Raw genomic sequence first — 16150 nt, 5'->3', positions numbered from 1 at the left:
ACGAGGGCGCGCCGCCGAGGGACACTGGCAGACCAGGGAATCCCGCAAACTCAGCACCTTACTCTCATGCCCACATGTCCATCCCAGACCTGCTGAAATGCTCCAGTGATGCCCAATGCAACAGCAGCATCTGCCAAATAGAGGCGCTACAGCCTTCTGGACTCAACATTGAATTCAACAACTTTAGACTGTGAACCTTCTCCTCCATTTTAACCCTCACTCTCTCGTAGTTTGTTGACCATTGTTTTCCCCTACACAATCCCACCCTCCCCCACCTATCCCTGGTTGTTCAGTTGCTGCCATTAACACATTCTGCCATCTCACCTTTTTGCCGCCATTAACATTCTTCATCCCTTAATGGCATCATTAACACTCCCCTTTGTCTTATGTCCATGACAAATTTGTCAATCTCTACTTTTCCCCGACCTATCCCGATCTTCTATTCTGCCCCACCTTCCCCATTTCCTTTCCCACAATATAAATCTGTACATTTCTATCTCACTTCAATTCTGTAGAAGGATCATTTATATCCGAAACGTGAATTCTGTTTCTCCCTCCACCGATGCTGCCAGAGCTGCTGAGTTTATCCGGCATTTTCTGTTCTTATCGCTCTAACTAAGAACTTCCAGTCAAACGGGCCCTTACAACAGTGGGATAGGTCATAGTTGGTGGTTGATCAATGTTCAGGCTTTTGAATGAGGACATCACAAGATGACCAGTGTGATTAATGCACCTACAGCTTCGTTCTATCTGGCTGGATACCAAACCCTGGCCCTGACCTTGAGGACTGTCCTCAAAGCAAATTACTGCGGATGCTGGAATCTGAAACAGAAAATGCTGGACAATCTCAACAGGTCCGACAGCATCTGTGGAAAGAGAAGGGAGCGAACATTGCGAGCCTGGGTGATTCTTTGTCACAGCTTTTATTTTATAACAGCGTGCTGGGTAAATCGTCTCCCTATATTGATTTACAGGTTACTAAACCTGCAGTAGCTACACAATGACCAGGAAACCCTTTCCCTGCACGCCATAGCCTCCTTGTGGCCTAATCATGGGAGTAATGCATGCAGTTTAGTTTCCTTATCTGAGAAAGGATGTCCTTGTTGGAGAGGGAGTGCAGCGAAGGTTTACCAGGCTGATTCCTGGCACGGTGGGTCTGACATACGAGGAGTGATTTACCCGTAACTTCCTCTTCGCTCAGCAACTTAAGTGGCTGGTGCGCCGCACAGCGTGATGACCCGGAAGTGCGGGCGTACACGCTGGAAAACGCTGGTGTTCAAACTCCCGGACGCTTCTTTTGACAGCTTGAAGCCCTGCGCTGCGCTGATGCTGCTGAATGAAAAATCCAGCCACAGCGCTAACTTGGGCCACTCACCCGGATTTTAGGTGAGTTTTTATTTACACTCTAACTGTTTGGTTGAGCAGAGGCCGGAGACATCGGAGACATTTTTTTGGTGGGTAAATGTTTTATATTATCAGTGTTTAGTGTTTATAAATATTTTTAAAATGCTAATAAAATCAAGGGAAGATATACATGTTTTTTAAACTTTGGTTTGTCATGAAGCTGTTAATTCCATTAAAGGAACTATAATGGGTAGAATGCGGTGATCACTCGGGAACGAGTATGATTGTCCACCTAAGATACTCCGTGTTACTGACCACGGGTTCTGTGGGTCCTCGTGCGGCTGATGAGCCCAATCCCAGAGCCGCACCTTCAATCACTCACTTGGCCGGAATTTCCAAAATGTGGAATGGCTCCTTGGATGCTAATTCACGGGTATTCCTTTCTCAGGCTCCTTTTCCAGGCCTCCTCTTGTGGTCAGGTGTTTGCGGCCCTTCAATCAGGATGTTCCTCCAAGTCGGTCTCTTCTGAGCAAGGGTCTCCCAGGCGTTGGCGTTTATGATGCATTTCTGGAGGTAAACCTTCAATGTGTCTTTGAAGAGCTTCCTGTGTTAGAACATAGAACATAGAACAGTACAGCACAGAACAGGCCCTTCGGCCCTCAATGTTGTGCCGAGCCATGATCACCCTACTCAAACCCACGTATCCACCCCGTACCCGTAACCCAACAACCCCCCCCCCACCCCCCACACCCCACCCCCCCACCCCCCACCGCCCCCCCCCCCCCACCCCCACTCAGTCTGAGAGAGTGCAGTCTCAGAGCTCACTCTGAGAGAGCACCGTCTGAGAGCTCAGTCTGAGAGAGCTCAGTCTGAGGGAGCTCAGTGTGAAACAGCAAAGTCTGAGAGAGCACAGTCTGAGAGAGCTCAGTCTGAGAGAGCTCAGTCTGAGAGAGCTCAGTCTGAGAGAGCTCAGTCTGAGAGAGCTCAGTCTGAGAGAGCACAGTGTGAGAGAGCACAGTCTGAGAGCACAGTCTGAGAGAGCTCAGTCTGAGAGAGCTCAGTCTGAGAGAGCTCAGTCTGAGAGAGCACAGTCTGAGAGAGCACAGTCTGAGAGAGCTCAGTGTGAGAGAGCTCAGTGTGAGAGAGCTCAGTCTGAGAGAGCACAGTCTGAGAGAGCACAGTCAGAGAGAGCTCAGTCTGAGAGAGCTCAGTGTGAGAGAGCACAGTCTGAGAGAGCACAGTCTGAGAGAGCTCAGTCTGAGAGAGCACAGTCTGAGAGAGCTCAGTCTGAGAGAGCTCAGTCTGAGAGAGCTCAGTCTGAGAGAGCTCAGTCTGAGAGAGCTCAGTCTGAGAGAGCTCAGTCTGAGAGAGCACAGCCTGAGAGAGCTCAGTCTGAGAGAGCTCAGTCTGAGAGAGCTCAGTCTGAGAGAGCTCAGTCTGAGAGAGCTCAGTCTGAGAGAGCTCAGTCTGAGAGCTCAGTCTGAGAGAGCTCAGTCAGAGAGAGCTCAGTCTGAGAGAGCTCAGTCTGACAGAGCTCAGTCTGAGAGAGCTCAGTCTGAGAGAGCTCAATCTGAGAGCTCAGTCTGAGAGAGCTCAGTGTGAGAGAGCTCAGTCTGAGAGAGCTCAGTCTGAGAGAGCTCAGTCTGAGAGCTCAGTCTGAGAGAGCTCAGTCTGAGAGAGCACAGTCTGAGAGAGCACAGTGTGAGAGAGCTCAGTCTGAGAGAGCTCCATTTGAGAGAGCTCAGTGTGAGAGAGCACAGTCTGAGAGCTCAGTCTGAGGGCTCAGTCTGAGAGAGCACAGTCTGAGAGAGCGCAGTCTGAGAGAGCTCAGTCTGAGAGAGCTCAGTCTGAGAGAGAACAGTCTGAGAGAGCTCAGTCTGAGAGAGCTCAGTCTGAGAGAGCTCAGTCTGAGAGAGCTCAGTCTGAGAGAGCATAGTCAGAGAGAGCATAGTCAGAGAGAGCTCAGTCAGAGAGAGCTCAGTCTGAGAGAACACAGTGTGAGAGAGCTCAGTCTGAAAGAGCTCAGTCTGAGAGAGCACAGTCTGAGAGAGCACAGTCTGAGAGAGCACAGTCTGAGAGCACAGTCTGAGAGAGCACAGTCTGAGAGCTCAGTGTGAGCACAGTCTGAGAGAGCACAGTCTGAGAGAGCTCAGTCTGAGAGAGCACAGTCTGAGAGAGAACTGTCCGAGGGAGCACAGTCCGAGAGAGCACAGTCCGAGAGAGCACAGTCCGAGAGAGCACAGTCCGAGAGAGCACAGTCCGAGAGAGCACAGTCCGAGAGAGCACAGTCTGAGAGAGCACAGTCTGAGAGAGCACAGTCTGACAGAGCTCAGTCTGACAGAGCACAGTGTGAGAGAGCACAGTGTGAGAGAGCACAGTGTGAGAGAGCACAGTGAGAGAGAGCACAGTGTGAGAGAGCACAGTGTGAGAGAGCACAGTCTGAGAGAGCTCAGTCTGAGACAGCACAGTCTGAGAGAGGTGAGTATGAGAGCTCAGTGTGAGAGAGCACAGTGTGAGAGAGCTCAGTCTGAGAGAGGTCAGTCTGAGAGAGCTAAGTCTGAGAGAGCACAGTCTGAGTGCTCAGTCTGAGAGAGCTCAGTGTGAGAGAGCTCAGTCTGAGAGAGCTCGGTGTGAGAGAGCTCAGTGTGAGAGAGCACAGTCTGAGAGAGCTCAGTCTGAGAGAGCACAGTGTGAGAGAGCTCAGTCTGAGGGTTCAGTCTGAGAGAGCTCAGTGTGAGAGAGCACAGTCTGAGAGAGCTCAGTCTGAGAGAGCTCAGTCTGAGAGAGCACAGTCTGAGAGAGCACAGTCTGAGAGAGCTCCATTTGAGAGAGCTCAGTCTGAGAGAGCTCAGTCTGAGAGAGCTCAGTATGAGAGCTCAGTCTGAGAGAGCTCAGTCTGAGAGAGCTCAGTCTGAGAGAGCTCAGTCTGAGAGAGCTCAGTCTGAGAGAGCCGAGTTCTGAGAGAGCACAGTCAGAGAGCTCATCTGAGGGAGGACACAGTGTGAGAGAGCTCAGTCTGAAGAGAGCTCAGTCTGAGAGAACACAGTCTGAGAGAGCACAAGTCTGAGAGAGCATAGTCCGAGAGAGCTCAGTCAGAGAGAGCTTCAGTCTGAGAGAACACAGTGTGAGAGAGCTTCAGTCTGAAAGCGCTCAGTCTGAGAGTGCACAGTCTGAGAGAGCACAGTCTGAGAGAGCACAGTCCTGAGAGAGCCTCAGTCTGAGAGAGCTAGTTGAAGGAGAGCGGCAGGTCATGGAGAGAGCGCAGTCTGAGGAGAGCTCAAGGTTGCCTGAGAGAGCACAGTCTGAGAGAGCTCAGTCTGAGAGAGCTCAGTCTGAGAGAGCTCAGTCTGAGAGAGCCGAGTCTGAGAGAGCACAGTCTGAGAGAGCATAGTCAGAGAGAGCTCAGTCAGAGAGAGCTCAGCCTGAGAGAACACAGTGTGAGAGAGCTCAGTCTGAAAGAGCTCAGTCTGAGAGAGCACAGTCTGAGAGAGCACAGTCTGAGAGAGCACAGTCTGAGAGCACAGTCTGAGAGAGCACAGTCTGAGAGCTCAGTGTGAGCACAGTCTGAGAGAGCACAGTCTGAGAGAGCAGTGTGAGGAGCACAGTCTGAGAGAGAACTGTCCGAGGGAGCACAGTCCGAGAGTGCACAGTCCGAGAGAGCACAGTCCGAGAAAGCACAGTCCGAGAGAGCACAGTCCGAGAGAGCACAGTCCGAGAGAGCACAGTCCGAGAGAGCACAGTCCGAGAGAGCACAGTCCGAGAGAGCACAGTCTGAGAGAGCAGTGTGAGGGAGCACAGTCCGAGAGAGCACAGTCCGAGTGAGCACAGTCCGAGGGAGCACAGTCCGAGAGAGCACAGTCCGAGAGAGCACAGTCCGAGAGAGCACAGTCCGAGAGAGCACAGTCCGAGAGAGCACAGTCCGAGAGAGCACAGTCCGAGTGAGCACAGTCCGAGGGAGCACAGTCCGAGAGAGCACAGTCCGAGAGAGCACAGTCCGAGAGAGCACAGTCCGAGAGAGCACAGTCCGAGAGAGCACAGTCCGAGAGAGCACAGTCCGAGAGAGCACAGTCCGAGAGAGCACAGTCCGAGAGAGCACAGTCCGAGAGAGCACAGTCTGAGAGAGCACAGTCTGAGAGCTCAGTTTGAGCACAGTGGAACAACTTCTAAAGGTGGGCACATACTAAATCACAAATGTGCTAACCCGGTAACACTGTACTCTGTGCTGATATATAATTAAAACAAGCTATGTTATCACTGCAGTTTAGAATCAGTACTGTATTACTGATATTGTTTTGTTTATATCCAGTGGATGTCTCGACAGTGCTCAAGCTGCAGTAGCTGTTTATTGATAAACCTGTTTCAAAAAATGTTTAGTGTTACATGTCTGCCTCGTTTCTTCGCCCAGTGCTCACAACTGATCGTACTTCTCTTCATAGAGCACCCATATGACAGTCATCTGGAAAAATATGGCATACCTGTGATTGGCACGGAGGTTCACTATTGCACCAATCATGTATCATCTTACGATCAGGCCAAGAATACTCCCAGATGGGTTCTTGAGCATATTACAAAGGAGAAAATGCAAGGTATCGACTGTAAAATCAAGCCTCTTCACATCCTTTGCCTGGTGCTTGCATGGAAATAGGTGCAGGAGGGGACCATTCGGCCCCTCGAGCCTGCTCAGCCATTCATAAAACATAGAACATAATACAGGTCCTTCTGCCCATGATGTTGTGCCGACCATTTATTCTAATCTAAGATCAACCTAACCTGCACCCCTTCAATTTACTGCTGTCCATGTGCCTGTCCAAGAGCCAAGCAGGCCAGCAGCACAGTTCGATTCCCGTACCAGCCTCTCCGGACAGGCACCGGAATATGGCGACTAGGGTCTTTTCACAGTAACTTCATTGAAGTCTACTCATGACAATAAGCGATTTTCATTTCAATTCATTTCATTTCTCTGTAAAGAACCTACCTCTGACATCTCCCCTATACCTTCCTCCAATCACCTTAAAATGATGTCCTCCTCATGACAGCCATTTCCGCCCTGGGGAATAGTCTCTGGCTATCCACTCTATCCGTGCCTCTCATCACCTTGTACACCTCTTTTAAGTCACCTCTCTTCCTTCTTCGCTCCAGTGAGAAAAGCCCGATCTCCCTCAACCTTTCTTCATAAGACATGCCCTCCAGTAAATCTCCTCCGCACCCTCTGCAAAGCATCCACATCCTTATGATCATGATCATGGCTGATCATCCAGCATATTAGCATGGTGGTTAGCATAAATGCTTCACAGCTCCAGGGTCCCAGGTTCGATTCCCGGCTGGGTCACTCTCTGTGCGGAGTCTGCACGTCCTCCCCGTGTGTGCGTGGGTTTCCTCCGGGTGCTCCGGTTTCCTCCCACAGTCCAAAGATGTGCGGGTTAGGTGGATTGGCCATGCTAAATTGCCCGTAGTGTCCTAAAAAGTAAGGTTAAGGGGGGTTGGGTTACGGGTATAGGGTGGATACGTGGGTTTGAGTAGGGTGATCATTGCTCGGCACAACATCGAGGGCCGAAGGGCCTGTTCTGTGCTGTACTGTTCTATGTTCTATGTAATAGCCTAATCCCTCTTTTCTCCCATACCCTTTGATCCCCTTCACCCTAAGTGCTATATCTAACTGCTTCTTGAAAATGTACAATGCTTTGGCCTCAACTACTTCCTGTGGTAGTGAATTCCGTAGGCTAACCAATCTCTGGGTGATGGAATTTCTCCTCGCCTCAGTCCCAAATGGTTTACTCCGTATCCTCAGAGTGTGACCCCTGGTTCCCGACACACTCCATCATTGGGAACACCCTTCCTGCATCTACCTGGTCCAGTCCTGTTAGAATGTTATAGGTTTCGTTGAGATCGCCCCTTCGTTATTCTGAAGTCCAGAGAATACAATTAAGGTTAGGGGGGGGGGGGGGTTGTTGGGTTACGGGTATAGGGTGGATAAGTGGGTTTGCGTAGGGTGATCATGGCTCGGCACAACATCGAGGGCCGAAGGGCCTGTTCTGTGCTGTACTGTTCTATGTTCTATGTTCTATAACTGACTCAGTATAAAATCTCTTACTGTTGTAAGGCAGGAGCTAACTCCTCTCTTTTTCCCTCTCACTCTTCCTCTCTCGCTCTCTCTCTCTCTCTGAAGGTTCACTAGTTCTGGCGATGAAGAGGTTGCCGTATGAGGAAAGTTTGGGCCTACACTCATCATAGTTGAGAAGAATGAGAGGTTAAAATATAAGATTCTGAGGGAGCTTGACGCTCCTCCCGTGGGGACACAGAGGAGAGGTGGAATTCATTCTCTGAGGGTTGTTAATCTTTGGAATTCTCTTACTCCAGCCAATTACATGTCCTTTCTATCAGTTTATTGATGTATTTTGCCACAGTCCCTGTCTGGATTAAGTCAACTTGGCCTATACAAGAAATCAAGCTCCGCAAAGCCATATGGCATGCCAAGAGAGAATATCAGACCAAGCTGCAGTCACAGATTAGCGTTACATACTCTCGGCGGTTGTGGCAAGGCCAAAACAACGTAAGGGCCTACAAAGCGAGGGCCTTCCCCTCAACTTGGTGTTATCGTCACATTTTGAAACTGTACTTCCTTTCAGGAACGATGGGTGGGAGTTGTCAGGGGCTGGATGATTGTAAGCTGACACACCACATCTGACTTTGGAAGATGTGACGGTGGGTATGGGTGTGTCTGGGCTGCTGGGGCACCCGACAGCGGATTGATGGTTTTCTGTTCGAACCGGACACAGAATGGATTGAGTTCATCGGGGAGGGGTGCGCTGCTGTCGGAGATACTGCTCAGCTTCGCTTTGTAGGCCCTTACGTTGTTTTGGCCTTGCCACAACCGCCGAGAGTATGTAACGCTAATCTGTGACTGCAGCTTGGTCTGATATTCTCTCTTGGCATGCCATATGGCTTTGCGGAGCTTGATTTCTTGTATAGGTCAGGGTGGCGTGACTTGAACGCCTCAGACCAGGCCTTGAGCAGGGAGTCAATGTGGCTCCGCTGCCTGGGATCGTCACTCCTCTCATACCCGGATCCAGTGGCGGACTGGGTCTAAAAATATTGGTTGCCAGGAGACAAAGGGGGCCCACCCACAACTACAATACTATCATTTAATTTTCATAACAAATAAATAATATTTTCAAAAAATACGTATGGAAAAAAGGGTACAATTAAAATTTTTGTGGAAAAATGTGTATTTCTTAGTAATTACAGTGGACATGTACTGTACTGGCAGTAGATACCAAATGTAAATACAGAATGTTATAATTGAATTATTTATTTATTTTTTTAAATTTTAAGTAATTGGTTGATATTTTTAAATAGTTTACTGCACAATTTACACATTAACAGATAGTTCAAAAGCACAATAGAGCATTGCATGCAGTCCACTATATTAAGAGCAATCGTTTGTGTTCGCTAGATGATTGTGAGAATCTGCCAATAATTGCTTCTGCATCCAATTCATCTAACAATTCCTTTTCAATTGATGGCAACATGTATGATTCCAAATTCTCCTCAGACAGCGAATTTCTTAACCTTGTCTTTATGATCTTTAGCTTTGAAAATGTCCTCTCACATTGGACTTGAGTAACTGATAGTGCCCAGATGACTTTATAAAGTTCATAAAGGTTATCATATGCCTTGTCATGAAGTCTGTTGGATGCCAGAATTTTTAGTACACACGATGGGCAAGTGCTGCAAATTTTACAATTGTCGCAACTGGAATCCATATTCTCACCATCATTAAGCAATAGCTTTAATACATCAAAGTTTGAAGCAAAATAAAACAATTCCAATATTACTTGATCTTTGCTGATTTGTGGAAACAGCTTAATAATATCTTCCAATACTTCATCTTCAAGGCCCTTCTCTGCAATAGTTTTAAACTTTGCTGGGTCCAAGCAGGACAAATCTTTATACAACTGTTTGTGTTGTACAAAGCGTTGTACAAATAGTGACTGGACAATGCGATCCATTATTAGGTTAAACACATTTACTCGAAAATCAGCTAGAGAATCTGAGGAATTTCTTTCATCATCAATAAGCTCATCTGCCATTCTTTTCTTCTTCCTCTGCCTCTTAACTGGCAATGCCGTTTCCAACGCATCAATTTCCAATGTTTGATTTTCATCCATATTCATCTGTGAAATCCTGTCATTACATTTATTTACAAATTCCAAAGCCTTGCTGTGAACATTATCAAATGTTCTTGGCTGTTCCTTCAACTTTGTTGTAGCTGAATCTACCAAACTCCATGCAGTAAACATATCTAAACCACTTGTCTGTAGATAACTTGATAACAGGGTTGTAGTTTCAAATATATACAAGTAAGTAAATGCTGTCAATATGGTTTCAAACTTTAGAAGACTTTGAAGTAAAACATTTGCTTCATGTTTTATTTTTGCATCAAACTTTTCTGAATCTTGTATCATCGATAAGCATGGCAATAGATTTACGAAAGTACTGGCAGCGGCATCATCAAAACGTCCAAATATAGTTGTTGCTGCATTGGATTTTCCTGACCATCTGGTCTCACCAATTAGCTTTAATCGTTTCATTTTTTCTTGTCCTAGATGTTTTCCAACAACTTCTATCCATACAGCCATTCTCTTGTATGATGCTTTCACAAAAGTTGCTATATTCTGGAGCAAATTGAAAAAAGAAACTGCAGGCACACAACATTTTGTTGTTTCAGTTATCACCAAATTCAAGACATGGGCATAGCACCATATATGAACATGTTGATCAGCCACATCAGCAATTTTACTTTGTAAACCATTATACTGGCCATGGCAGCTTGCAGCGCCATCTGTGCTATCAGATAAACATTTTTGGGGGTCAATTTTAAGATGCTGTAGTGTTTCAATCAATAGATCAAAAAGTCCCTGTCCTGTACCATCATTACTTGGCACAACTGAAAGTAGTCGCTCACAGATAATACCTTTAAGCACATACCGAATAATAATGCTAAACTGATCGATGGATGAATTATCTTGTGTTGAATCAACCTGAATAGAATAATACTTTGCTTGAGAAACTTCATGACTAATTCTTTCTTGTATCATATTCTTCATAATTTTGATTGACATGTTTATAGTTGTTTTACTCAGGTATGTAACAAGTCCACCACGGTCTTTACTTTGAGCTTTTCCTTGTTGCTCTAATCGTTTGATTCTTTGTTTATATTGTTTTGCACTGCAGAAACGTGAACTGCCATAATGGGGTCATATTTTGCCATCATCTGCACTGTAGCTAAAAAAATTGCCATGATTCAGAACCTCATTATCCAGAGTGTAGGCCGATTCATTTCTGTGACCTCGAAAAGGAAGTGCTTGCTTGCCTAACATCTTTATGATGTCTATAATCCTCATGACAGTACTTCTCTGCTTCAATACTTCTTCTTTCCTTTTAATTAGTGATGCTAAGGTGCCATCATTAACCACACTGATATATTGCTGAGCATTTCTGACATGTGTTGTCGATTCATGTAAAGTCAAACTCTGGCTAATATAGCTGTAGTCACTAAAGCCACGTACAAAGTGTGATGGATTACAAGTGTTGGGAAACTCAAAGGCTAAGCAGTATGAACAATATAAGCATCTATTTTCTTTGTTATATGTTAGCCATTTTCTTGGGACTGAGTCATTCATAATTTTCCTCTCATACAAACGAGCATCAAACGGCAGATCATCAAGTGGCTGAAGTGGATGTTCAGCAAAAAACTGTTTTAGGTTTGCTCGTGATGGATATTGGAAGATTCCAGTAATTGATCTTTCATTTTCTTGCGTAGGTTCATTTACAGGTTGTGCTTGAGAAACCAAGTCATTTATGCTTGAAGGAATATCGGATTCCCTGTCACTAGTTGAAGCTATATGTTCAGATGTTGCAACTACAGGCAGTACAGATACCGGAACAAGGAAGCCAGAAGAAATAATGTCTCGAGGACATTACGTGCTGACCACTGCTTCATTGCCTTGTGGTCAAAGGTGTTTTCCTTCAGAAATTTTTCCACGAAGGATAGGTGGTACGGTACGGTCCAACTACTTGGAGTGTTCCGCGGCAATGAGGCCAGGCCCATCCTTCGTAACACCGGGGACAGGTAGAACCTCAGTATGTAGTGACACTTGGTGTTTGCATACCCGGGGTCTACGCACAGCTTGATGCAGTTGCACACAAAGGTGGCCATCAGGATGAGGGCGGCGTTGGGTACGTTCCTCCCTCCTTTATCTAGAGGCTTGTACATTGTGTCTCTTCGGACCCGGTCCATCTTGGATCTCCAGATGAATTTGAAGATGGCCCGGGTGACTGCTGCGGCGTAGGTCCGAGTGATGGGCCAGACCTGCGCCACGTACAGTAACACCGAGAGTACCTCACACCTGATGACCAGGGTTTTGCCCGCAATGGAGAGGGAGCGTTGCTCCCACCAGCCCAGTTTCTGTTTTACTTTGGCAATGCGCTCCTCCCAGTTTTTGGTGCACGCCCCAGCCGCTCCGAACCATATCCCCAGCACCTTCAGGTAATCTGACCTGATCGTGAAGGGGACAAAGGATCGGTCGGCCCAGTTCCCAAAGAACATGGCCTCGCTCTTGCCGCGGTTTACCTTGGCTCCTGAGGCCAGTTCAAACTGGTCGCAGGTGTCCAAGAGCCTGCGTACAGACGCGGGATCCGAGCAGAAGACGGCGACGTCGTCCATGTACAGGGAGGCCTTGACTTCCGTGCCTCCGCTGCCAGGGATCGTCACCCCTCTCATGTCCGGATCCTTCCTGATGGACTCGGCAAAAGGTTCTATGCAGCATACAAAAAGGGCCGAGGAGAGAGGGCAGCCATGCCTGACTCCAGATTTGATCTGGAACTTTTCTGATTCCCACCCATTGATTGAGACTGCGCTATAGATGTTTGTGTAGAGCAGTTTGATCCAATTGCGAATTCCCTCCCCAAACCCCATTTTGGAGAGCACATCCATCATGTAGGTGTGCGATATTCTGTCAAAGGCCTTCTCCTGGTCAAGGCTGATGAGGCAGGTGTCCACCCTCCTGTCCTGCACGTAGGCGATCGTATCCCTGAGCAGCGCGAGGCTGTCAGAGATCTTCCTGCCGGGTACAGCACAGGTCTGGTCAGGGTGGATTACCGACTCCAGAGCAGACTTGACCCGATTGGCGATGACTTTGGCTAGGATTTTGTAATCCACATTTAACAGTGAAATGGGTCGCCAATTTAGAATTTCTTCCCTTTCCCCCTTCTGCTTGTAGATGAGGGTGATGATGCCTTTCCGCATGGATTCTGACATGCTGCCATCCAGAAGCATACTCTCGTACACTTCCAGCAGGTCTGGGCCCATCCAGTCCCACAGAGCCAAGTACAACTCAGCCGGTAAGCCGTCGCTTCCGGGAGTTTTACTCATCTCAAAGGACTTGACGGCCTTTGTCAGCTCGTCCAGAGTTAGTGGTTTGTCCAGGTCTTCCCCCTCGTTGGCGTCCAAGACCTCCGTGATAGACGACAGGAAGGTCTGGGTAACAGTGCTGTCTGTTGGCTTCAGATCATACAGTCTGGCATAGAAGGATTGACTGATCCTCAGTATGTCAGACTGCAATGTCTTTACAGAGCCATCTTCTTCCTTCAGGCTGCTGATCACAGAGATGTCCCTGTGTACCTTCTGGAAGAAGAAGCGTGAGCACTTTTCATCCTGCTCCACAGAGCGGACTCTGGACCGGAAGATGACCTTGGAGGCCTCCGAGGTGTAGAGAGAGGCCTGCTGGCTCTTCACCTCTTGGAGATCCTCCTTGACATCAACCCCCATCGACTGCAGCTGGAGCAAGTTTTGCATGCTTTTCTGGAGCCTGGTTGTGACCCCTCGTCTCTCTCTCACCTTTTGTATGCCCTTGAGGATGAAGAACCTTTTGATGTTCCCCTTGATTGCTTCCCACCAGAGATGTGGAGACTCAAAAAGGGGTTTCACGGTTCTCCAACCTTTGTAATCCCTTTTGAGTTCCTGGAGGTTCTCTGGGGTCAACAGCTTTACATTTAGCTTCCATGTCCCCCTGCCCACCCCCTGGTTTTCCTGCAGGTGGCAGTCAGCCAGTAGGAGGCAGTGGTCAGAGAAGAACACCGGCTTGACGTCGGTGGGCCTGACCGTGAAGGCATGGGACACAAAAAAGAAATCTATTCTGGAACGGACGGACCCATCTGGCCGTGACCATGTGTATCTACGCTGCGCTCCGTCTGCAGGGTTGCTGAAGACGTCGAGCAGCTTGGCGTCTTTTACCGTTTCCATCAGGAGTCTGGACGTAGCGTCTAGTTTGCTGCCGTCGATGATGCAGTTGAAGTCACCGCCCAGGATGACCGGCATGGAGGTGGCCAACAGCAGTGGTAGTTGCTGAAGGACAGCCAGTCGCTCAGTTTTTACGGCTGGGGCATACACGTTAATAAGTCTGATAGGGGTGTTTTTGTATTTGACGTCTGCTACTAGGAGGCGTCCCCCCACCACCTCCTTAACGTCGGAGATGGTAAAATTGCCTCCCCGTAGCAGAATACCCAGGCCGGAGGAACGACAGTCGTTTCCTCCTGACCAGATGGATGGCCCGTGGGACCACCAGCTCGACCAGCGCCTGTAGTTGCTGAGGTGTGGAATCCCACACTCCTGCAGGAACAGTAGGTCGGCTCTTACATTTTCTAGGTAGCCGAGTGTGGCTACACACCGCGAAGTATCTTTAATACTTCGCACATTAATTGATGCGATTTTAAAACCCATTTTAAAAAGAGTAGATTTACCAGTCTCAGGTTTCAGAGTCCATTTCAGTTGGTTGTTCCAGCTGTTCAAAGTTCCCCGTCATGCCGGTGGTGTTCTCAAAATGCTTCACCGTATCAGGGTTTAGGAAGCTGCCATTGTCCTCAGTGTGGCCTTGGACCTGATGGATGTGTATTGTAGAGGGGGTGGGGGTGTAGCCGTTGTGCCCGGCGTGGCAGTCAGCGGGTGTTGGGGTTGTAGGCCGGTTCCCATCGTCCAGAGTTTGGTGCTCTGGTTGAGTTTTGTTTTCGTTCCTGTCTGTGGTCTGGGGGTCTGTGCATCCCCTCCCACATTGGTGCTTTGCCTCTTTGATTGAGGCCTATTCTTTGATTGCTCGCCTTCATCGCAGGAGTTGTCGGCGCTGTTGAGTTGCCGCTTTTTACCATTCCCCGTCGGGGGTTTCTTTGATTCATTTTTCATTTTCCTCTTTGCTTTTCTTGTGCCTGCCGTTTCCCAGCGCTCTTCACTCTTTGTTCCATCCTCGGTTGTCTCGTGTTCCTCGCCAGATGGGAGTGGGGTTGTTTTGTCAGGCTGTGCTGGGGCCTCCACATTCTGTTGAGGGCCTTGCTGTAGAGTTTCGGCATTCTGTGGTGTGGTGTCTTTGTCGATGGAGGGTGCCTGTACTTCCTCCTGTGTGGTTGCCTTTTTGGCTCCGCCGCTGATGATTTGTGCATACGTTGCCCCACGTTTTGGGCAGGCCCTGTAAAGATGGCCGGCCTCCCCACACAGGTTGCAGTACTTGTCTTCCTTACAGTCCTTTGTCATGTGCCCCTCCTGCTTGCAGTTTTTGCAGAAGGTGACTTTGCAGTTGGCGGCCATGTGCCCCGCTTTGCCACAGGTGTGACATACTCGTGGCTGCCCCCCGTAGTAGAGGTAGCCTCGGTTTCCTCCAATGGCGAAACTGGAGGGTGGGTGCAAGATGGTTTCATTGGCGTTCGTTCTCAGGGTTACCTTGACCTGGTGCTCGCATGTCCAGATGCCGAAGGTGTCCTTTAGTTGTAAGCTGTCGCTTTTCAGGTCAACGTACCTGGCGAGGAACGTAAGCACATCAGACATGGGGACGTAGGCGTTGTACATGTGCAGCGTAATAACCCGGTTTCTCTGCGATGGTAGCGTGAACAGAGGCTCCGCAGTCAGGATAGACAGGGGGCTCTGGTTGCCTTTTTCTTTAAACACATCCAAGAACTTGATGCAATCAGCTACATTCCTGAAGGTGACATCGAAGTAACCATTGTTGGGGAAATCTTGCAAGGCGAAGATATCTGTTGCTTGAAACCCGCAGCAGTCGATCAGTACCCGCTTCACGAAGAAGATTCGATCCACAGGCGACTTCCCTTCCGACTTCCTGACTGTGACTCGGACAGTGTTTCGCACTCCCCAGCCTGGTGGTCGGGATGCAGCAGTGGCCATAGCTCCGACGATGGCTCTTGACAGCACCGGCGTTAGGCCCAAACCAAGGTTTAGGCCAGCATGAAGATCCACCAATAGCAGCTGAGCTTAAACGTCTCTTCAGTCTTCAGTCTCTCCAATCCACGATCGACATCAAGATCGAAATCCTTAGCTTCCCCCGATCAAGTGCGCTACACTTGATCTTAGCCAAAAGGCCGAGAAGCGAGCATTTGCAGGTAATGAAATCATTACAGATGCAGGGAGATGGATAATCAGAGGTTAAAGAGGTGTGAATTGTGAATAAAGAGGTGAATTGACAGCTTTTTAACCTGTGATTATCCCTCTCCCTGGATGTGTAATGATTTGATTAGCTGCAAATGCTGGCATTCCAAGCATTGTCCAGCATCTCTGACTTTGTGTATATAAATGTTTCTGGAAGATACGTCTCCATTCACCTGAGGAAGGAGGTGCACTGCGAAAGGTGGTGTTTGAAAGAAAGCTGTTGGACTTGAACCTGGTGTTGTAAGAAGAGGCATGAAGTAAGAGATTGTATGAAGTAGGCTTGAGCTGTTTTTTGACTTTGAAATTCCCCATAAAGGG

At 48.4% G+C, this 16150-nt stretch overlaps 1 protein-coding gene across 1 annotated transcript in view; it reads left to right on the top strand.

The window, feature by feature from the left end:
- Positions 1-7765, top strand: part of LOC119966570 (nuclease EXOG, mitochondrial-like) — a 16655-nt gene extending 8890 nt beyond the window's left edge. Inside the window, exons 2-3 of the mRNA XM_038798483.1 lie at positions 5781-5930; positions 7511-7765. Of these exons, the coding sequence (XP_038654411.1) occupies positions 5781-5930; positions 7511-7575 (215 nt within the window). The 3' untranslated portion in view covers positions 7576-7765. The remainder of the gene's footprint in view (positions 1-5780; positions 5931-7510) is intronic.
- The last annotated feature ends 8385 nt before the right edge of the window (positions 7766-16150 follow it).

The sequence above is a fragment of the Scyliorhinus canicula genome, chromosome 5 (assembly GCF_902713615.1).
Source record: "Scyliorhinus canicula chromosome 5, sScyCan1.1, whole genome shotgun sequence".
NCBI classification, from domain to species: Eukaryota; Metazoa; Chordata; class Chondrichthyes; order Carcharhiniformes; family Scyliorhinidae; genus Scyliorhinus; species Scyliorhinus canicula.
The sequence above is the reverse complement of the archived record's forward strand: the minus strand, read 5'-3'. Positions and strand labels throughout refer to the sequence as shown.